Source organism: Pseudorasbora parva, chromosome 14, assembly GCF_024679245.1.
Source record: "Pseudorasbora parva isolate DD20220531a chromosome 14, ASM2467924v1, whole genome shotgun sequence".
Lineage (NCBI taxonomy): Eukaryota > Metazoa > Chordata > Actinopteri > Cypriniformes > Gobionidae > Pseudorasbora > Pseudorasbora parva.
In genome coordinates, this window is record NC_090185.1 from 24,393,989 (window position 1) to 24,417,066 (window position 23,078).

The 23,078-nt window shown below is 38.3% G+C and overlaps 1 protein-coding gene across 2 annotated transcripts in view; it reads left to right on the forward strand.

Annotated features, from left to right (window-relative positions):
• Nucleotides 1-15,991, forward strand: part of shdb (Src homology 2 domain containing transforming protein D, b) — a 42,520-nt gene extending 26,529 nt beyond the window's left edge. Inside the window, exons 6-9 of one of the 2 annotated variants that reach the window (XM_067415988.1) lie at nucleotides 7,357-7,434; nucleotides 10,284-10,449; nucleotides 11,853-11,972; nucleotides 14,998-15,991. In XM_067415988.1, the coding sequence (XP_067272089.1) occupies nucleotides 7,357-7,434; nucleotides 10,284-10,449; nucleotides 11,853-11,972; nucleotides 14,998-15,184 (551 nt within the window). In that variant the 3' untranslated portion in view covers nucleotides 15,185-15,991. The remainder of the gene's footprint in view (nucleotides 1-7,356; nucleotides 7,435-10,283; nucleotides 10,450-11,852; nucleotides 11,973-14,997) is intronic. The other variant, XM_067415989.1, reaches the window with a different exon arrangement.
• The last annotated feature ends 7,087 nt before the right edge of the window (nucleotides 15,992-23,078 follow it).

The window sequence follows — 23,078 nt, forward strand, 5'->3', positions numbered from 1 at the left end:
TATATATATATAGTGATTAATATATTTTGATAAATATATACACTATTAGACATTTTTACTCGCATCTCAAAAAAATAGACCTATAAAATAATTCTAATTAAAACATTAATTTGAATGGTTAATTTTAACCTTATATATAATAATGCCAGCTAACAGGTTTCCCTGTGTTTACAGCATTAGTTAAGAGATTCGTTGAGAGAACTTTATATTTAGCGATATGTACCTGATATTTATCCAAAATGAATCGGTATAGAATCAAGATCAGAATCAAATTGCAAGCTTATGAATTCATAATACATTATGATTCATGAAGTTTGTCAAGCACTAAAAAAACTGTAGCTTGCCGTTGTACCATGTAAACTTTGTAACATGTTGTCACTAAATGTAATGAAATTCGTCTTACTGTTCTTACTGAAATACACGTATTATGCAAGTTTTTTTCCCCCACTCATTGGCCACCTTTGAAACACATCATGCAAATGCTGCTCCTATCTTTTGGGAAAACCTAGTCCTAAGTGCGCACCTCAAAACACTGCCTGTTTCTATAGTAACCGGAGCTTCTAACGGCAGCTGCAGTGACACGATGACTTTACTAATCAACGATTGCGCTTTCATTTAGAAGGCGGGACTTATTCGCCATATTGGGTGTGGTACTTTCTCCCATTCATAAGTAAACGGAGTACGTGACTTCCTATATATAAAGTCTTTAGTATAGCACATACGCATGACATCAGCGGTTTTACAAATTCACAGTTTTGTAGTTTACAATGATGATGGTATATCGTTTTCAAAAAACGTTCACTTTGAAACCCGTTTTCAAAAGTTTGCGTTTTTAGGCCCCCAAAATGCTGTTTTTTAGTTAAAAACGTTGTTGTGTAAATGGCCCCTTAAAAACAAAGTAGCAAAATGTGTAACCATCATAAATTACCTAATAGTTTCCCAGCTGTTTGTGATGTGATTGCAATAAAAAGCAATGTCATTTAAAAAACATGTCCCAAACTCCTTTGCTTTGTGTGTTGACATACCTTCACACCAGATGGTTTTGTTTTAATTGCATTTCATCTCCGTTTTCTGTCTCTGTTCGGTTGTTAAAAGTGTGAGGATGACGGTAAAATCTTGGCCGCAGTCCAGTGAGTCTTAATTAGGCCATTGCAAAGCTGTCACTATCCACTCAATTACCACAATCACTTAAGCCACACGGCTGCCCGGCACGTCCCTCAAGCCTCTCTGCACTCATTACCACGCTAATCAACCACAGAGATGCATTCAACAGCACGCCACCCACTGCAGATCATCCAGACACACCAGTAGAGGATGTGAACGCCGGTCTAGTTGTCTGTCATTTCGTCCATCAAGGGTTTGTTGGCTTGTACGTGTTCTTGAGTTGCTTTTGATGTTTTAAGGAATCTTGTGGAATTGTGCTTAACGTATCTTATTTTCAAATGTGTCTCCTTTAAAACTTCTCCTGCTTTTTTTAGAAAGGCTTCTGCCCAAACCGAAGTGCAACTGGATCAGTTGTGAGGAGGATTTGGTCTGGCTGAAAGTCCTGCTGAGGGAACATGGTTTTGTGTGTGTGAAATAGAGAGAGAAAGTGGTGGCTCTCGTGTCCTGGGTCTGTCAAGCCGCTGTAAGCAAGCCCGAGGGAAGCGAGAATGGCTCCTATATCAATTTATTTCCCTCTCTTTCTCTCTCTTTTTCTCTTTGTGACAGTAATGAAAAGGCATGTCCTGGTAACTCGCTCTCGCGCAAATACACTGAGGCAGGAGAGGGAGAAATAGATGCGGGAGGGGGATGGAAGAGGGAATATCATCTCACTTAGGAGGAAAAATGAAAGCGAGAGAGGAAAGAGGGCGGTAAGTGGTTTACAGAAGATAAAAAGCTCAGACAGTGGAGCAGAAAAGGATGAATGTAATGAAAGGGGAGAAATGGGATTTTCTTAGCACTGTTTTCCAGTAATTACGTGAACAATAAGTGAGGTAAATTGCACATTAGCTTTATTTGTCATTGTGACCATTAATACGGTCTTTGTGTGGTAAATAGAATTTTCTCATATTTCACTAGATTAGGGTGAGGTACAAAATATTTCTGATCGTCATTATCTGATCATATCATTTTGGGGACCATCTGAAAGGTTATCAGCACTGTTAATGGTTTGTATATGCGCAGATCAGCAATAACATTATGACCTAATATTGTGTTGGTCCAAAACAGCCCTGACCCATTGAGGCATGGACTCCTCTAGACCCCAGAAGGTGTACTGTGGTAACTGGCACCAAGATGTTAGAAGCAGATCCTTTAAATCCTGTAATCTCACAGATGCTCGATTTGATTGAGATCTGGTGAATTTGGAGGCCAAATCAAAAATTTAAACTTGTTTTTGCTTATGCACATTATCCTGCTGTAAGAGGCCACAGCATAAGAGAATACTGTTTCCACAAAAGGGTGTACATGGTCTGCAACAATGCTTAGGTAGGTGGTACGTGTCAAAGTTTCCCAGCAGAATATTGCAACCTCCGCTGGCTTGCCTTTGTAAGGGTGGATCGCCTACAGTGGTTCAGGCTGCAGGGTTGCTGAATGACTAAAGAAACGTTATCAGCAAGATGGTAGAAAACTGTGCATTTCTCAGCTTTACCACCCACTGCTACTTATACCAACGACGGAAATAAGCACAGTTACAATAGCAAAATATGTAGGAGAGCGTTGTTGTAGTGTGATGATATTGTATTGCAGTAGGTAGCACATCAAAGTTTATACCAAATCGAAATTAGTTAGCAGATCATTTGTAATGAAAGGGTTTAATGGCAATTTCTGGTTATGGGTACATTTAAAATAATTACAGAATGTTATCTTAGAGATTGGATGGGAGAGGGCTTCAGAAAATAGAAGAGAGAGCCAAAGAGTAGGCCCCAAGAAAAGAGAGAGCATAACAGAGAGCAACAGTTGCAATATTCTTTTATCCCTTCCTTGACCGTGTGAACAAAACCCAAATGTGAGATATTCAAACTGAGCAATCAGATAATTATAACTTGACCTACAGGCCTTGAGGACAATCAACACCTCTGTCTTTAGAAAAATCCAAAAAAATTTAAAGACAGAGCAGCCTTGTTGTATGAAAGATGAGGGTTGAAACGGTAAAGCTATTAAATATATTTTATTATAGTGCATCCTGGTGCCACGTGTTCCCCAGATAAGTGACGCACACACACCTGGCCATCCATTAGATTTAAAAGAAATCGTGGCCAACCATGCCAACTTCTTTCAGTTCTCGTGCGAGACTGGAATTTTTATTAAAAATGATAGCCTGCAGAAAGCTTGCTATCCAAATGGTGGTCAAGCAAATGTGTGCGCTTTTTTTTCTGTTTGATATAATTGTAAAGTTATCTATCAAAATACTGAAATTCTGGTCTATAAATTCTCCCAGAACTGCCCACTGCCCTGTATTTCTCTCATTGGCTGTAGGTCGACTCATCGGCAATTACATTTTCAGTCAGAACGCATTCACACAGCTGGATTTTGAATTGCAACAGGTCCAGATATTTAGCATGCCAAATATCTCGCAGGCGATTCTCTCAGATCGCATCTTTGATAATTCACACTGTGTGATGTTCACTCGCGTGAACGAGCAGGCATTTGTCTGCGATTTCGCAAAACCAAATCACTTAATGCATTACATTAATTACATATGTAAAATTTCTATATTATAAAGAGCAGACATGATTTATTTAAATATTATGTATATCCTTGGATGCCTTTATTATTTTTTTCTTGATATTTACTGTAAATATCGAGGTATACAGTATATTGATTGTAAAATGCCTGGAAAAGGTTGAGATTTATTTAGCTGCCTCCCCCAGCCTTAATTGTCACCATTAGCAGTAAAATCCGTGAATGTTAGATGCCACACCATGTTAATTGAATCCAGATACCAAGAAAAAAAATCCTCTAGATGAGTTTTAACAGCGCACATAAAATGCTGCCAAAGCATAAAGCGCATTAAGAGTTTGTTTGCACCTTCGGTAATAACATCTGTTGTGTAAATTGAGACTTAATCACAGTTTTCAAGTGATGTTATATCATTCCTTTTTATGAGATGCTCAAATGAGGCTTTCATTATTCCAGATGGGCCTCTCACACTTAGAGTAATATGCCGTCTCTGCACATTTCTAGCCACGGACGCATTTCTCTAGAGCCTTGTGCTTTAGTAGTAATGATGTACGAATGGTGTGGCCATCCGTCCCAGCGTGATGTATTGTAGCCCAGAGATGACCTTTGTGGCGAGTGGTTGGCGCTCTTCGGTGTGGGTTTTTTGCAGGACAGCGGCTAACAGGCACTGATGTGCTGGCCTTTGTCAGCCTGACTGGGTCTGACAGGCATGCAGGAACCGCAGGAGTGATGGGACAGTTAATGGAGAGCATTAGAGTCCTACTGTGAAGGGCCAGAGAGGTCTCAAACCAGAGTAGAGAGTAATGCACCTGTAGGTCTATGGAGCTAACGAATGAAGTCTGGAAGTCTGTCTGTATAGATCCATTAGGCGTGTATGAATATTGTTATTGTTACAGGACTTGCACATAATTTTACTAATTTGCTGCAGAATTTGTGCTTTTACCTAAAGTGTGCGCCCAAAGCTGTCTCAGTACTAAATTGAGTTAGTTTTCGCTGCTTATTGCCCTTAAATAGTTATATGCACGAAATTATGTCAAATTACTGGTCTTGGTGAGTTTTCATATAAATAGTCAGTTATATTTAAAGTGAATGTAAATGTCCATGTTTCAGGTCTTAAAGTGAAATTGAGATATTATAAAAAATATCTATATGGATGTTTTTCCCATGGTATTGATGTTAAAGGGTTAGTTCACCCAAAAATGAAATGTATGTCATTAATGAGTCGCCCTAATATCGTTCCACACCCGTTAGACTTCAGACACAGTTCACTTCAGACACAGTTTAAGATATTTTATATTTTGTCTGAGAGTGTATCCAAGTGTTTGCACACACCATACTGTCCATGTCCAGAAAGAGAATAAAAAACATCATCAAAGTTGTCCATATGTGACATCAGTTGGTTAATCAGAATCTCTTGAAGCGTCGAAAATACATTTTGGTCCAAAAATAACAAAAACTACGACTTTATTCAGCATTGTCTTCTCTTCCGCGTTTGTGTTCAAACCTCAAATAAAGATTCAAACGGTTATGAATCAGCGAATCGATCAATGATTCGGATCGCGTGTCAAACTGCTGAAATCACGTGACCTTGGCGATCCGAATCATTGATCGATTCACTGATTCACAACCGTTTGAATCTTTATTTGAGGTTTGAACACAAACGCGGAAGAGAAGACAATGCTGAATAAAGTCGTAGTTTTTGTTATTTTTGGACCAAAATGTATTTTCGATGCTTCAAGAGATTCTAATGAACTAACTGATGTCACATATGGACGACTTTGATGATGTTTTTATTCCCTTTCTGGACGCGGACAGTATAGTGCGCATACACTTGGGTACACTCTCAGACTAAATATAAAATATCTTAAACTGTGTTCTGAAGATGAACGGAGGTCTTACGGGTGTGGAACGACATTAGGGTGAGTCATTAATGACATATTTTATTTTTGGGTGAACTAACCCTTAAAAATTTAGGTCAGTGAATATACTGAGTGGCTATCAACTTTGGAAAACTACTAGCCACATATATTATTATAAAATTATAAAAGACTACATAAAAATATATACATGTATATTAAAATTACATATATATATATATATATATATATATATATATATATATATATATATATATATATATATATATATATATATATATATATATATATATATAATTTTTATTTTATTTATATTATTTAGACATTTTATAATTTATGCGCATATTGTAATTTTTGTATGCATTGTTTTATTTATTAATATTCTTGAATATCAATGAGTGTATGATTATAACTAGATATGTTTAAAATTACGAATATATTACATACTTTTTATGAAGATTTTTGTAAATGAATAATTTCAGTATATTCCTTGATTTTAATATTAAATACAGAATTAGTTTGTTTTTTAAAATATAGGATCATTATTCAGTTGTGTGTGTGCGTGCTTGTTTTTGTGAAATATGAGGACTCAAATGTGTATAATGACATGAGTATGACATAGGTATTACAAGGAGAGGGTGAACTATAAGGACATTGGCCATGTCCCCATTTTTCAAGATGCTTATAAATCATACATGATGAGTTTTTTTGAGAAAGTAAAAATGCAGAATGTTTCCTTTGATGGGTAGGTTTAGGGGCAGGAGCAGTGTAGGGGGATAAAAAATACGGTTTGTACTGTATAAAAACCATTACACCTATGGAATGTCTCCACATTTCACAAAAACAAACTTGTGTGTGTGATCTTGAGGTTTGTAGTCCTTAGTTTAGACTTTTATTTCTTATTTATGTCTTATACTTTTTTTCCAGAATTACACTGGATTATTTGTGAAATTATCAGAATTATTGGGGGATTATTTACAGGGTTAGAAGGAGGATTAGCAGGTCCACGCTCTGATTCGGGTTCTCCAGATGGGACCATTGTACCACGCCAGGCATCAATAATGCACAGAGAGTGGGGCGAAAGAGTCTGTGACATTCTGTCTTCAATAATTCACCAGTCAGCGGGGGGACGTATGGGCCCGCCTGTTTCTTTTTCCAAACATCACCCCGTCGTGTTTTTTCCGAGAGGGCGCGATGAAGGGGGTGGAAGTGTCGGATGGTGGTCTGTTTATAAAGATGTCACACACCTCCCCTTTGGCCTATTCTTCATCTTGTAATCCTGTTTGAGAGTGTGATGTGCTTGTAGGCGATACAAAAAGCGCCATTGCAAGTATGTGAGTTGGGATTGAGATCATTGAGATGCTTAAATAGGGAATTTTTGGGCTGATATTTAAATTTTAACCTGTATGCTAAATAGCTAATTAATTGAAAAGATTAAAAATAAGAATGAGAATAAGATGAATTATGGACCAGACCTTTTACTGTTTAGTCTCAATGGAGCGTTCCTCATCAAGTTAAATATTGTGAAAGTATGGGAATTCGCAAGCAGCCAATGTGACTGAAATGAGTATCTCTATCTTAAATGTCACAATGGCCTCTGTTTAAGTGTGTATATATATATGTGATGTTGATGAGATTTATGGGATTGAGATGGTAATTAGATGTCGAGTCAGAGCTCACATTGCATTTCCTGCCTGATAAGCAATGCTTGAACACTGACATCGGTGGATTGTGTCTCTTTTACCTGCTATCTCTGTTTCTCACTGTTCTCTCTCTGTCTTTCACTGTCTGCATCACTCGCTCTGTGCTGACATAGATATGAAAGATCTGACCGAGCTGCCATGGCCTCCTCCGGTCGGACAGCTGGAGGAGGAGCCCATCTGTGGCGAGCAAGGTGAACTTTGACCCCTCCTCCCCACTGCTGCATCTCCCGAGCCGCTGAGTCACTGTATTGCAAGAAACCTCCCGTTTGCTTCCCATTTGATTTCAGTCACTCCCGCTCAGTGCTGCTCTCATCCCGGTAGCATGTGATGAGTGCATGAGGTCAGATTTGTCCTCCAGTCATGTTTCATTGGGGATGCACCAACACTATAATTCTACTGATATCAGTGTTTTAATCATTAACTGAAACCTATTAAAAATAGTATTCGTTAATTAAAATGCAGCTGAAATAAACTAAAATATAATTCTTATATGAGAAATTTTTACTTAAAATAATCATATATTACTAAAAAATATTACGAGTGCTGTCAAATCGATGTAATCGCATCCAAAATAAGTTTGTGTTTTCATACTATATGTGTATGTGTAATTATGTATATTTAAATAGACACTCATGCATGTATACATTTAATTAAAAACTATATTTATAAAATATTTATAAATAATATAAATCTATACAGTATATGCATGCATATGTATTATACACAGTACACACACTTTTTTATGTAAGCACAAACTTATTTTGGATGTGATTAATCGATTTGACAGCACTAATTACAGCTGAAATAAAAATAAAGATTTTTTTTTAAATACTACAAAAATTATTAAAAGTTATGAAAGCAAGTTAATTTAAAAATAAAACCAATGAACAATGAAATTTAAAATTTTTTCTAAATAAATATTATACTAGTGAATAAATACTCAAATAACACTGTCTGATACAGGTAACTGAAAAGTCACAAAGACATTTTAAATACCACAAGTGAAGTTAGATATCACAACGTTATAATGTACTGTATGAAAAATGGATATTCATTTTACGAATATGCAAAAGCCTACATTTAACAGTGTAACAACGCAAAGCAGATTGAAAATTGGTGAAGTTACACTTCCGACACGATGTCGGTAGTATATGTAAATGAACATAAGTGTTACCTGGACAGAGAAATTCACATTTATTTGTCAGCAAACGTCTGTCGGATGACATGGAGTTTTGACATCTCCAAGGCTTTTGTGGAAACTACAGATTGTACTTCCGGGTAGAGTGGAACTTACAAAATAGATTTTTCTTTTATAATTCTTGCCCTCTATTTGGACTTAAACATGTTCGTTGTCATCCATTTTGAAATGATGACTACAAAAAGGTTTTTCACATTGTCTGTCATTGCGTTCATATTAACAATTCTTTGCGGCCTTTAGCTGCTACCTATATCACGCTGGATCTTTCACTGGAAACCAAAAGTAACTTAAAACTAAACTTTGACTCTTTGAATTCTTGCACCCGGGGACAATACAAGTCGACACCATTGACTAAAAGTTTGCTAAGAGGTATTTCCTACAAAAAAAGGTGGTACTCAACCCAATCCTTTCAGTTGACTTTGTATTGCGTGAAGATGCCTCCTTGTCATCAGACAGAATAATGCTTAAAAAGCTGCTGTGTGACAGGGTGTACAGCAAACAAGCTAAAACACCCAGAATTGCAAAGCCAGCCTTTAAGGAGACAAAAGTGGAATCCGGCAATAAGACGTGAAGCATCAGCAGGAAGAACGGGTAAATTGTGGGATCCTGATATTCAGTATGCCTACGTGTGCAGTAAACATTTGTCTCCGGCTCACATAGGGTGGTGAAATAATCCATTGACACGGTTAAAAATAATGAATGATTTTTATTTGAATCATATTCTGATTACGTTCCCCTTCAGTGGGTTTAGTTCTCAGAATAATCTGACACAAAATGTGCTCTGTCTCAATTACCTGTATCCATTTTTATGTCCTTAAAGGCGTGTTTTTTGGGGAGGTCGACAGCTTATAAAAACTTAGTTCTGTTTTTTTTTTAGCTTGTTTGCTGTACACGTCTCACAGCAGCTTTTTGGGCAATGTTCTGTTTTTTGAGGCAGCTTCATAAAATACAAAGTCAATGGACAGGGTTGCCCCCACCCCCCACCCCCCGGTGGGCATGGTTTTCAGATTGACGCGTGTCAATCTGTCTCTTTAACAGACAGGTGGGAGTGGCCTTGTACGGCAACATGCCCAGTGCATTATGGGTGTTGTAGTTTTCCCATTTCCTATTTTCCTGTTCCTATTTGGCAAAGGGGAAGACTTTTCTCCTGTTCTCTCTATTCAGGTAAAGCCCATTTAGCCAGCAGCAAAAATACCCCTTTAACTTTACGTGATAATCTAAATGTAAAACTATGAGAAATGAGCATTTAGAATGAAATGCCTACCTACTGGTAAAAAACCTTTTAAAAATATCTGCTGATTACCAACAAGGTACCGGTGAATTGTGCATCCCTAGTTTCCACACTTGGTTTGATTTGATTGGTCTGAACTTGAGTTCGAATAACCCCTTCTATGGATCAGCAGATTCCTTTTCACATTATATTGCTTGCGTTTGCTTCTGAACCCTGTTTGCATTATAAATGTGACCTTAATTCCCTACAACCCTCCTGTTTTATTATTCCTCGTTGCCCTGGTTTAGGCTTCTCATGCTCTGCATATTCACCTTTTTTCTTTTTTACTGTCTTAACCATGCGTAATGCGACAAACAGGATTTCCGACAAATGAGCAACAAGTTCTGTTGCATTCACTATAAACCACATACATCATTCGAACCATAAAACTGAGACTAACATGAAAGAGGTTTTTGATTTTCCAGTTTGTTGCATCATTCCTGGTTAGGAGCCAGTGATGATAAACCTACCGTGTTTTGCTTTTTCAAACAACTATCTTTAATCACTTTTGCACTGCTGTTAGATGTTGAATGAAGTATTTTTTTGTCTCTTTCGCTGTGTCCTTAATATAGTGCAGTTTGAGGGTGCGGAGTGGGACCGTTCCTGTTCCCCCACAGAGCGCCTGAGGTGTTCCAGGCCTCTACAGACCACAGGCAGCATGAAGCTACGCAAGCCCAGCGATCCCCATTCCATGATCGGGGAGAGAGTGGATCCCAACCTTCCCCTGGAGAAACAAGTGTACGTCCAACACTTCGCCGCAAACCATTAGAGGTTTGAAGAAAAAATTGAGAGGGAACAAGAGATGGCTAAGCTAAAAAAAATTGCTGCAATTTGAATGCTATTCTGTAATAGATTTGCTAACCCTCATGTTGTTCCAAACCTTTATGTACTTTCTTCTGTGGAACATGAAAATATTTTGAAGAACGTTTTTTTTGTACAAAACATTGAGTCATTTCAAAATATTTTCTTTTGGGTTCCAGATAGAAAATAAAATGTCATACTGGTTGGGAACGACATGAGGGTGAGTAAATGGTGACTGAATTTACAGTTTTGACATTTTCAAGATACTATCTTGATGGTGTCAGTGTGACGTCTCGGGCCTTTGGGAGTGTCAACTTAGTGTGTTATTGTTTTATGGCCTTGAGAATACGATTTATGACGGCGGTGTGCATGGTTACTTCATTAGAATATGCAGCCAAGTGTGTCCAAAATATTGCTACAAATTAGAATTCAGAATTCCCCAGACACATCAACCTCAGTTAGACAGCAGCTGGGGTCTCACAGGGGACATGCCACGACAGTCACAAACATTCTCCTGCTCTAAAAATATTTACAGGTGTCATATTCCACACATTTTTAATGCACCAAAAGCAGTGGAAATTTCGTTTTTTTAAAGAACATTTTCCCAGTGAACCCTCAGAATTTAACAACCTGTTTGTGAATGTTAAAGGTCCACAAATTTTAAAAGATTAAAGTGCATGATAAATGGAGGTAATGTCTCCTCAAAGAAAGAACCAATTCTGATCTGTCTGAAACGAGTCTGTAATTCCAGTCTTACTTGCTACTTGAACCTAGGTAGGTTTGTAACAAATTTGCATAACGCCAGCCTGTGGTCTTCATTGGCTGCCCACGATCAACATCTACTTTGAACCGCCTTTGAACCACCTAAAATGCTGAGGATGCCTCTGTAGCTGAAATTCAGATATGGTAAAAGGAGTTATGTTTCCAACACACAGTAAGCGGTAGACCAATCACAACAGACTCGGCCATCTGACCAGTCTGAGCAGAGTAGACCAATCACAACAGTAGACTCTCAAAAAGGAGGGGATAAAGAGGCTGAATCCTTTATCGAACCGTTTGAGACACTGTGAGAAAAGAGGTGATGCTGCAGTGTATATTATGAAAAACTTTGTGTTTTTTGACTTTGGATGCATGTCAACTTATTGTAGGAGACATCCAAAACAAAACTAGAACCCTTTAAATGAGCATAAAACAGACACTTTAAGACTTTTATGTTAATGGCTTTTGTTCTGGTTTGCTGACCTCTTAGCCTTTGAAATGAGAATCAAAACTAATAAGTACTGGCTAGCCTTTGATTTGTAGACATCATGGTTTTGAAATCACATCCTGTTGTCCTTCAGATGGTATCACGGCGCTCTGTCGCGCTCGGAAGCCGAGTCTTTGCTGACCCTCTGTAAGGAGTGCAGTTATTTGGTGCGAAACAGCGAGACCAGTCGCTTGGACTACTCCCTCTCTCTGAGGTACAGCTCCACACCTCCTCCCTCCAGCACATTTTATTTCTCCATTACCTCCATTACCGTTAAATGAAAAGAGCAAATCTCATCCCTATTACCCCATTTGAGCTAATTGCCTTGTGTTTTGCTTCATTTGTGTCTAGTTGTCTGTATCTTGGTTGGTTTTGTTCTTCATTCTCACCTACAATTATTTTTTCACACCCATTAGAAGAGTTAATCTTTTCAAAGAAATAGCTGAAAAATATAATATAAAATTGTGAATTGTATATATGTATACCTTGCATTAATTTCCTTTATTTTAAATATATAATATTGTGCTTTTTATATTTGTATACCTTACATTTTTCTTTATTTGTAATATAAAAATACTTTATTTTATTTAATATACTGTATACTTAAAATCCCTTCATTAATAATACTTTTTTCTATTTTATTGGTGTATTTTAAATATGTATGCCTTACATTTCCTTCATTTAAAAAAAAAATATTTATTGAAAGTTACATCATAGAATTTTTTTTATTGTTAAACAATAACTATAGTAATAGAGCATGTTTTATGTGATCTACAGGGATGTGATATTACTATTAACTGTTGTTTGGCTATAATTATTAATCACCTTTTATAGCCAAACATTGCTTGCTGTCGTGTGACTGTATGCCATCAGTGTTGGACATTTAGCCTTTTATACTTAAAAATATTAGTTTTTGTATTGCTTTATCATTTTGTTTCGATTTAATTTTCTCCCTTATCTCCTCGGACAAAACGGCCCTGCCTCATTTGCACACTGATGTGCTTTTCGATAGGCTATCAGCTAGAGCGATAGTGCTTATCTGGTCAAATCTCACAGCTCTAATTACCGTCTTGATCCAGAACCCCTGTTCTCCCTCCTTTCTTCTTTTCCTTTTTATTCTCCCCGAGCTGTAATCAGGCAGGTGAACAGCTCTTCAGTTCACAAAGCTGCTCCTGCCGGCGTTAATGAATATGAATGACCCGCAGAAAACCGCAGACACGAGCGGGGAGGCCTTTCACACACCTGAACACACTCAGTAATCACACGCGCCTTGTAATGCAAGCGCACACTTCATAAGTCATGGGCAAAAACACTGCGGAACACGTTCAGCGACATGCTGAGACTTCTGTTCACACAAAATCTTATTTTTACAAGCCTGATCCAAACCGTGTTTGAACGACGGCATCTCACAACCGTGGGAATGAATGAACGGCGCTGTCGGATGTCATAATGCTGCACGCCAACGGCCTTTGAGGTCTGATCCAAATCAAAGTGACAGCGGCTCAGCATCGAGAGCTTTGAACGAGCCGCCATTGAGATTCACAGGCTCTATCTTGAGCCCAAATCCTTCTGTAAGTGACTCTGTTCGTCACGCACCTGGTAGATAATACCTTTTTGGAGACGACGAGCTCTTTGAATACATTAAGTCTTGAATTTCAATGTGCTTCTACAACGTTAGCTTGATTTTTAAGGCGGGAAAGATGCTCATTCACACTTAGGTGAATTGTATAGTACAGTATGACAGCCTCAAACTAAACAATTACTTCCTGTTTCTATACATAGAAATCCAGCAGTTTGGACTGAGCCGTCTTAAAGGGGAGGTCTAGAATAATGTTAACCAGGCCGTTCTGAAGTTATTCTTCTACATCACTCAGATTGTCCTATTTATTGCGGGTAGTCTTTTGTTCATCTGTGACCCAAATATGAGATTCACAGCCCCACCTAGGGATCATGTAATATAGTGTGGTAGTCAAGACCACCTAAACCGAGACCAGGTAGAGGCCAAGACCAAGAATTTGTGGGGATTAAACCAAGACACGACCAGACCAGCACTCCTTAAATTCATCTAATAGATCCATATCTACTGTCTGATAAATCACTTATATTTAATTAATAAACATAATTAGAATAGTAAGACACGATATAGTGCTGTTACCAATCACTAACAATAAAATGTATGGGACAGAAGTTGCATCTTCATAAATAATGTTAAGATTAATTTAACATTAAAACAGTAACATTAGTTAACAGTCACAGAATCATTTATTCAACCGATTTGTTCATCAGCTGATTTAATAACGAAACCTTGCCGAATTAGTAGACACAGTTTAAAATTTGTCATTTAATATTAACTTCTTGCTTATTAAAGGAACACTCCACCGTTTTTAGAAATAGGGCTTATTCAACATCTTTTCTACATTTAGATATGTGGGCAAATGTATTTTTGTCTCCCTGCATGCATTGTTTGAGTTTGGCATGTTCGCCGCTAGCTTAGCTTAGCATAATGAATGGAATCTTATGTTGCCAGCTAGCATGTCCCGAGTAAAAGTGATCCCAAAAAAACCCACCCAACTAATTTATTCTTGTGTCCTGCGTATTCACAACGAGTACAAATAGCGATGCAGATTAAGATTAGGTGATTTCCTTGGCAGATATTGACTTGGGACTATATTTTAGGGAGCACAGGCGAAACACTGCTACTTTGGCACAGCGATATCACGCAACACATTGTGATCGCTCAACAGCCAGAGGACGTGAGGATGAGAGCCGTGATATCGCTGCGCCCAAGTAGCAGTGCTTCCACTGCCACAAGTATACCCGTGCGAGCGACTTTTGTTTGTCCAGGGTCACATATATGGATTTTTTCATATGACGCAAGCCATTATGATAAAAATGATTGGAATATTGTTTGTTGTCATCTCTATTACAGATCTTTATTTCTTAAACAGAGCAGCATCGTTTACATTGGTATAATGTGATGGTATAATGATTGTTTGATTACCATATTTATATACCATGGTACTGTTAAGAACTTTAAATAAATACAATGGCTTGGTGTCATGGTAGGACTTTTTTTAGAGCATTTTTTTGTGCACATTTTATTTGGGAGAGGGGGAATTCATTTAATTTGAGGCTTTATTTTCATAGAACAACAAAGTAGAAAGCATTGTCAGGCTTATTTTGTTGATCAAAATGGCTGAAGAATAATAGTGGTTTTGGATGTTCTTTTTTATTTTCAGGAGCTGTCAGGGTTTTATGCACATGAAGTTCAGCCAGTCCAAAGATGGCCGCTATATCCTGGGCCAGAACAGCCCTCCGTTTGGCACCATCCCTGAAGTGATCCACTATTACACCACACACAAACTCCCCATCAAAGGAGCTGAACACTTGTCCCTGCTCTTCCCTGTGCTGGTTCAGACTCTCTGATTGGTCACTGCAGTGCTATGGGTGAAAAGACGGAAGAGGTATATGCCATTGGGAATGAAAAATTCTTGGATGAACATTCAGCGTGCATTAACTTTTGGGTCGCTCGTGTCTTTGATTGTGCAAAAGCATCTGAGGACACAGGCCTTTACAATAGATACTTCAGATCCATTTACAATTCGATCTGTCCACATGCCATTTCACACACTTGTTAATAACTCTTTTCAATCTCACCAAATTAACCTTCTATGAACTGTACCGGACGGATGGCAGTTCGACCTGTTGCTTGTCTTCAGTCGTCCGCCTGTGTTATTCTCCACTGGGATGGTGGATTAGCCACTGCTAATGTTTATTGAGCGATTAGCAGCCTCTTAGGATGAGCAGACGAGCTTCCGCGCTTTTATAGCTGCTGTAAAAGACATTTCCACATGACCATTTATGACTATCCTCTAAAATTTGTAAAGCCTTTTGGTTCTAGTAAGACCCTTGAGACCACACACATGTTGTTTGGTCCACTCAAGACTCTAGTCCTTGAGAAACCAGTTTACTTCTTACATTGTCTTTGTTAGACCTCAGCTTTGGCGCTGTGGCTGGTCGTAGATCAGTGCATGTTGGCATATTTTAATGTTGAGGATAGTAGATGAAACCAGCTGATCAAATGATTGATGTAATATTTGAATCATGATCACTCACAGAGATGTTTCTGTAATTGGTATATTAGGTCACTAATGCAGTAAAATGCTGAAAATGTGTTTCTTTAACTCCTGTTTGTAATTTACATGTGTTATATAATAAACTTTCTAAAGAGAACGCTGGTAGTTAATAACAACTGATGCTTCAAACTGTATTTCATATCAGTTGCTGACAGCTTGAGATATAGACAAGATTTTGATTTGATTTTTACATTTGTAGTATACATATGCAAAACCCACCACCTTGCTGTTAGGAATGTTCTGGGTATTGTATAGAATGTTCTGGGTATTATATAGAATGTTCTGTGTATTATATAGAATGTTCTGGGTATTATATAGAATGTTCTGGGTATTGTATAGAATGTTCTGGGTATTATATAGAATGTTCTGGGTATTATATAGAATGTTCTGGGTATTGTATAGAATGTTCTGGGTATTGTATAGAATGTTCTGGGTATTATATAGAATGTTCTAGGCGATTGCTGAGTAGTTCTGGGTATTATATAGAATGTTCTGGGTATTATATAGAATGTTCTGGGTATTATATAGAATGTTCTGGGTATTGTATAGAATGTTCTGGGTATTATATAGAATGTTCTGGGTATTATATAGAATGTTCTGGGTATTATATAGAATGTTCTAGGCGATTGCTGAGTAGTTCTGGGTATTATATAGAATGTTCTGGGTATTATATAGAATGTTCTGGGTATTGTATAGAATGTTCTGGGTATTATATAGAATGTTCTGGGTATTGTATAGAATGTTCTGGGTATTATATAGAATGTTCTAGGCGATTGCTGAGTAGTTCTGGGTATTATATAGAATGTTCTGGGTATTATATAGAATGTTCTGGGTATTGTATAGAATGTTCTGGGTATTATATAGAATGTTCTGGGTATTGTATAGAATGTTCTAGGCGATTGCTGCGTAGTTCTGGGTATTATATAGAATGTTCTAGGCGATTGCTGAGTAGTTCTGGGTATTATATAGAATGTTCTAGGCGATTGCTGAGTAGTTCTGGGTATTATATAGAATGTTCTAGGCGATTGCTGAGTAGTTCTGGGTATTATATAGAATGTTCTGGGTATTATATAGAATGTTCTGGGTATTGTATAGAATGTTCTGGGTATTATATAGAATGTTCTGGGTATTATATAGAATGTTCTGGGTATTGTATAGAATGTTCTGGGTATTGTATAGAATGTTCTGGGTATTATATAGAATGTTCTAGGCGATTGCTGAGTAGTTCTGGGTATTATATAGAATGTTCTGGGTATTATATAGAATGTTCTGGGTATTATATAGAATGTTCTGGGTATTGTATAGAATGTTCTGGGTATTATATAGAATGTTCTGGGTATTATATAGAATGTTCTGGGTATTATATAGAATGTTCTAGGCGATTGCTGAGTAGTTCTGGGTATTATATAGAATGTTCTGGGTATTATATAGAATGTTCTGGGTATTGTATAGAATGTTCTGGGTATTATATAGAATGTTCTGGGTATTGTATAGAATGTTCTGGGTATTATATAGAATGTTCTAGGCGATTGCTGAGTAGTTCTGGGTATTATATAGAATGTTCTGGGTATTATATAGAATGTTCTGGGTATTGTATAGAATGTTCTGGGTATTGTATAGAATGTTCTGGGTATTGTATAGAATGTTCTAGGCGATTGCTGCGTAGTTCTGGGTATTATATAGAATGTTCTAGGCGATTGCTGAGTAGTTCTGGGTATTATATAGAATGTTCTAGGCGATTGCTGAGTAGTTCTGGGTATTATATAGAATGTTCTGGGTATTATATAGAATGTTCTGGGTATTGTATAGAATGTTCTGGGTATTATATAGAATGTTCTGGGTATTATATAGAATGTTCTGGGTATTGTATAGAATGTTCTGGGTATTATATAGAATGTTCTGGGTATTGTATAGAATGTTCTAGGCGATTGCTGCGTAGTTCTGGGTATTATATAGAATGTCCTGGGAGTTCTGGGTATTATATAGAATGTTAATATTGGAAATAATATAGAAAATCTGTTTGCTATACTAGGTAGTATATAGAATGGAGTATATAGAATGTTCTGGGCGATTACTGGAGATGTGTGCAATTGCTAAGGAGTCCTGGGTGTGTCTTTGTGTATGTATATATGTATGTTTATATATATTTAAAATATGTCTGTTTTATTATCTGACAGACCATTAAAAGTCTACTTGCTTAAAATAACCAGCATGTAGTAACCACAGATAGGCTGTTGCACAAATCCTTAATCCCAAGTATAAGCTATAGTCATTTGGTCAGCATTGTTGTTTTAATATGTGCTTTATAAATAAATTGGAATTTTAATAGTCGTATTGATATGGTAGCAAGCACTTGTAGTCAATTTAATTGTTGTAGCTTGCCATGCATATTACTTTAATAGCTTCACATTGATTATTATCAGGAGACCGAGAAATGGTGTTGAGATTGACAGAAAGATGTGTTAATGGTTACTATACGCTTGTTTTATCCTGGGACCACATGCCATGCACGAAAAGATCGCAAAGATTGAATGTTAAGCACTAGTGTGAACATTTTGCTTTTCCCATTGCAGCCCACAGAAGGCCATCTTCCTAAATCAGACGGTGTTTGTGTGTTCATGTGTGTGCGCCTCCTCATTATCTCTGTACTGCCGAAGCGAAGCGTTCTGGGATTGCTTTCATTACACTGCCAAATGAAACGCCGGAGAATGATTACTGGTGTGACGGGCGGGGAAGGTGGTTCAGATCAGTCTTCGTCCCTCCAACTTCAGTAAGGAAGACAGTGAGATAAAACGGGGGGAAATTAAGGGTTGTTTGCAAGCACATTTTGCCGCTTTTTTTAACGCAATAACATTTCGGTGTGCTTCGTGATGTCTGTCACAATTTAGGATATGCCTTACTCTTGTGCAGATTGGGGCAGCAGATGATGATCTATCAGATGCGCTCATTGAAAAAGACACCTGCGATCACATCGGAGCCAGGAATAATTTCACACTCAAACCACACCAGTCTCGACCAAGCCCCAAAACTCGCGATCCCACGGTGGATGGCATCTAATGCTGGTGGCTTTTGCGTTGCCTACTGGTAGCGATTGTTCCCAGCTGCTCTGACACACATCCAGGCATGTCTTGAGCGCCTCGTATCACATTGTCCGAGACAGACACATTAATCTCCCTCAGACATTCCACAAACAGGCACGCATTCGCTCTCGGAGGGAAAGCCATGTCGACAGGTGTGTCTGCTAGAGTGTAACCAGAGATCGGTCAAAATTTAAACAGCTGAAACTGGGGGCTCATCTACTGTGTCAATACCTCGAAATCCCTACGACGTCTCCCTCACAATGAACGCTGCGCTAATTCCTCTGGTAATTAGGCCCTTACTAGTCATGGAATAATTAGGCCTTACAAAGAGAGGCATTTCTCAGCCGCGAGCTTAGACAAAAGCCGAGCAGTGAAAAGGGGGTCCAGATGTGCTCCGACGGGAAAAAGAAGAAAAAAAAACAGCATTCACAAGGGCTGCCGTCATTATTGTGTTACCGGCGCTCAAGCAAGGTGTCGTCTGGATTTCATTATGGTGAGGTCTGGCAACTTATACCATCTGTTAATTTACTGACATCTGACCTTTGAACCCTCCTCCCGCCCTTTGTGGGCAGCTGGCTCAGATAAAGTCCTCATCTTGGAGAGCTTATCTTCTAAAGCCCTGTCAGATGCAGCTCGCATACAACTGAAGGCTATTGTAATGGATTGAAAAAGACAGGGATCTGGGGGAGGACTGAATGTATCCTCGGCTCTACTTCAGAGGATAAAGGACCTCCGAATCCTTAGATTTCCAGGTCTCGGAATAGTAATTCAGGTGTTCGTATGATGTGATTAGGCCAAGTTGGAATGATCCTTGATTCAATATCCTTGGTCCTTTGCAAATATTTATATCAAAAAGTCATAGGCAAAACCCTAAGCCTAACCCAAACGTATCCCTAAAAGCAAAGTGGCAATGGGTCTTGTGAACCCTTGAGTTTTAAGTCATACAAGTAAGTTATACACTTTAGATGGTGGAAGATATAAATATATTTAACACTGTTGAAAAATTTGCCCAGTGTCTAGTGGGCTACCATTCTACAGAGTTTAGCTCCAACACACCAGCCTAGACATTTCTAGTAATCCTAAAGACCCACTTAAGTGTGTTAATGTAATTTTCACTACAACAGGAAGTCATGGCAGGGCATATCGAACAGCTCCTTACCTTTTTAAATTAGCCAATAGCGTTTAGTTTATATCACAGCTTGGGCAGAGCCATTGGGTCTGGTAAAGCCGCAGTTTTCTCCTAATCTCTAACAATTTCTCCTAATATCCCGGTTGTTTTAAAATATAGCATTCTGTGCAAAAGTTTTTTTGGTATGGGCCAGCTCGCTCATTATGATTCGCTCTGTGCTATTGTGTCTCTGGACAGGAGCAGACTGTACACGGTGCACATGAAACTAACGTGAAACCAGACTTCATTCGCCCCAGTGGAAAGCATATTTACACTGTCTGAATCATTCCCTATCCCCTATATAGTGCACTATTTGACATTCACCATGTAGAAAAATAGTAAAGATGTGAATAACTGACCAATTTTAGCTGCAGCTTCAGCGTCTATTTATAATGTTTGGGCCTTTAAATCCTAGAGAGAATTTGATTGTTCAGAAAAACTGATGAGAAGCTAAAGCGCAGAGTGATGTCATCAAAAGTGAGAGACTGTACTTTTTGAATGCTTATATCTTCTAAATATGAATTTTGTCATTGTTTTGGAGCATACTAGCTTATAGATAACACATTCATACTAAAAGCCAAAAAAAAAATGTCCATTTTGATTTAACAGGGACTTGAAGACTTTGATTAGCTGGTTCAGGTTGCTTTAGCTAATCTCTGCAGGAAGAGGGCCCTGCTTTAGCTTGTCACTAGGGCTGTACCCTCAAGGGTATATTTTTGTTCCTTACCTACCTCATAAAGAACTAATATGCAGTCTTTAAGGGGTATACGGGTTGCAACAGTGTACCTTTGGGGGTTCTGCCCCTAAAAGTACACTTTCTGTATTATTTCTACCAGTGAAGAACAATAATCCATTGTAGTATTCCACCATTCAGTTGGTTTTTATTATTAATTTTGTAAGTAGAACTAGCATAATTTGGGCACGCTTTATTTGGCACGCCCCCTTGTCAAATAAGAAGACTGGGCTTGTTACGCTACAGCTTGTCAAAGTCTGGCATCTTCGTTGAAGCTTCGTATCTCCGCTTTTATATCCAATTTGGATCTGTATTTGTTCTTGAGACAAGGGTGCTGGATCCTGCTTTGCACTAAGTGCTAGCAAATGGTACCAACTGTTTACTCGCTCTCATGTCATTCCAAAGCGGAATGACTTTGTGTAGGACAAAAAATATTAAATGTGTCCGTCTTTGTACAATGAAAGGGGTTCACTTGTTTAGGACTCCATTGACTTTCATTGTTTGGAGCCAAACTGTTCTTTAAATTATCCTCTTTTGATTTGATATCCTCGTTTCCATGACCAGGGCTCTAGCTAATGATCACAATCTCACGTCTTGGGCTAGCAAGCCTGGTCTCGGGCTGAATTCCAAACCTTGACCAGAAGTAAGCCAAAGTGCCGACACATTTCCTAAGCAACACACGTACACACAAACACCTTCTATCTCAGTCCACCCTTGAAAGCTTGTTAAAATGTGACCCCTGGTCCCCGAATGGGAGAAAATCAATTGAGTGCTCTCGCATTGGCACATCCTGAGTCGCTGGTCCAGATGGAGGCATTGTTCACACTGAGTGCCGGGCCAAGCAATGTGCCAGTCTGATGTATTCAGCCACAGAGACTCCCCTCAGCTCTGACAAGCACACAGACAAATGAATATTCTCAATAGTGGCCATCCACAATAGCTCAGTGGTCCGCGCTTTGATCCATTGTGGCAAAGAGCCATTCATTACACGAGGTGCAGAGGCACATTGTGTGTAGCAAGTGTGTAATGCCTCACTTTAAAGGATTAATGTCCTCTATGTGGCGTGTGCTTATTTCAAGGACTTTGTATAAGGCTTATTGTTGTGTGTTGTGGGTTGATGTTTGTTTTTCCTCAAGGTTACGCATTATAGAATCACACTCAGCCATCATTGTTTGTTGATGTTGATGCTTCACGTCACTTCAGTCGTTTGGTGTGAAATCTCTTGACGTGCAGATTCTGTGATACTGAATGTCAGCTGTGGGATGCCAACAAGGCATGATTTTTACCTAGGAAACTGCTTTGGCTTTTGTAAATGAGTTCGATTTTGTTTAACATTTCTGTTTTTTGACTGCAAAGATCATGGTGATAGAGAGAGAGAGAGCGTCTACAGCTTAGGGTGGTAAATTACTTGAAATGTCACACTTGTCAAATGCTTTGAAAAACATTCTTCAACGAAATGTCACTTGTTCTCGCAATGTTCTCAATATGAACAAAAGTCACGCTGAACCTCTTGTTCAAACAATGCAAGAAGCAGCATGACTAAGCAACGCCTGCCTTTCAGTAATTGCTAGAATTGAAAGAACATTCTTAGTTAAATACAAGTTGAGCTCAATCAACATCATTTGTGGCATAATTTTGATGACCAGAAAACAACCGTTTTCAATGAATCATTTGTTGTTAGAGGGTTAGATCACCCAAAAATGTTAATTATCCCATGATTTACTCACCCTCAAGCCCTCCTAGGTTTATATGACTTTCTTCTTTCAGATGAACACAATTATATTAAAGTTATATAAAAAAATATCCTAGCTCTTCCCAGCTTTAAAATGGGAGTGAATGGTAGCATTTGTTGAAGGCCAAAAAAGCATGTCCAACTATCATAAAAGTTATCCATACGGCTCTAAGGGGTTAATGAAGGCCTTCCTGAAGCAGTGCGTTTTTGTAAGAAAAATGTCCATAATTATACCTTTTTATAAACTATATTCACTGGCTTCTGGTTACCGGTTTGTCAACGAGTCACACGTCATGCGAGAGGTTACTCTTCTGCTGGAACTCAATTTGCATACGGACATTAAAGGACAACTCCGGTGAGAAATGACCCTAGGGGTAATTAACAGATGGTTACCGAGTAAATCGTTCTCTGGGATGCGTTTTCATGGAAATCGAATGTAAAGAGTTTTATCTCTAAAAACAGATTAGCTTA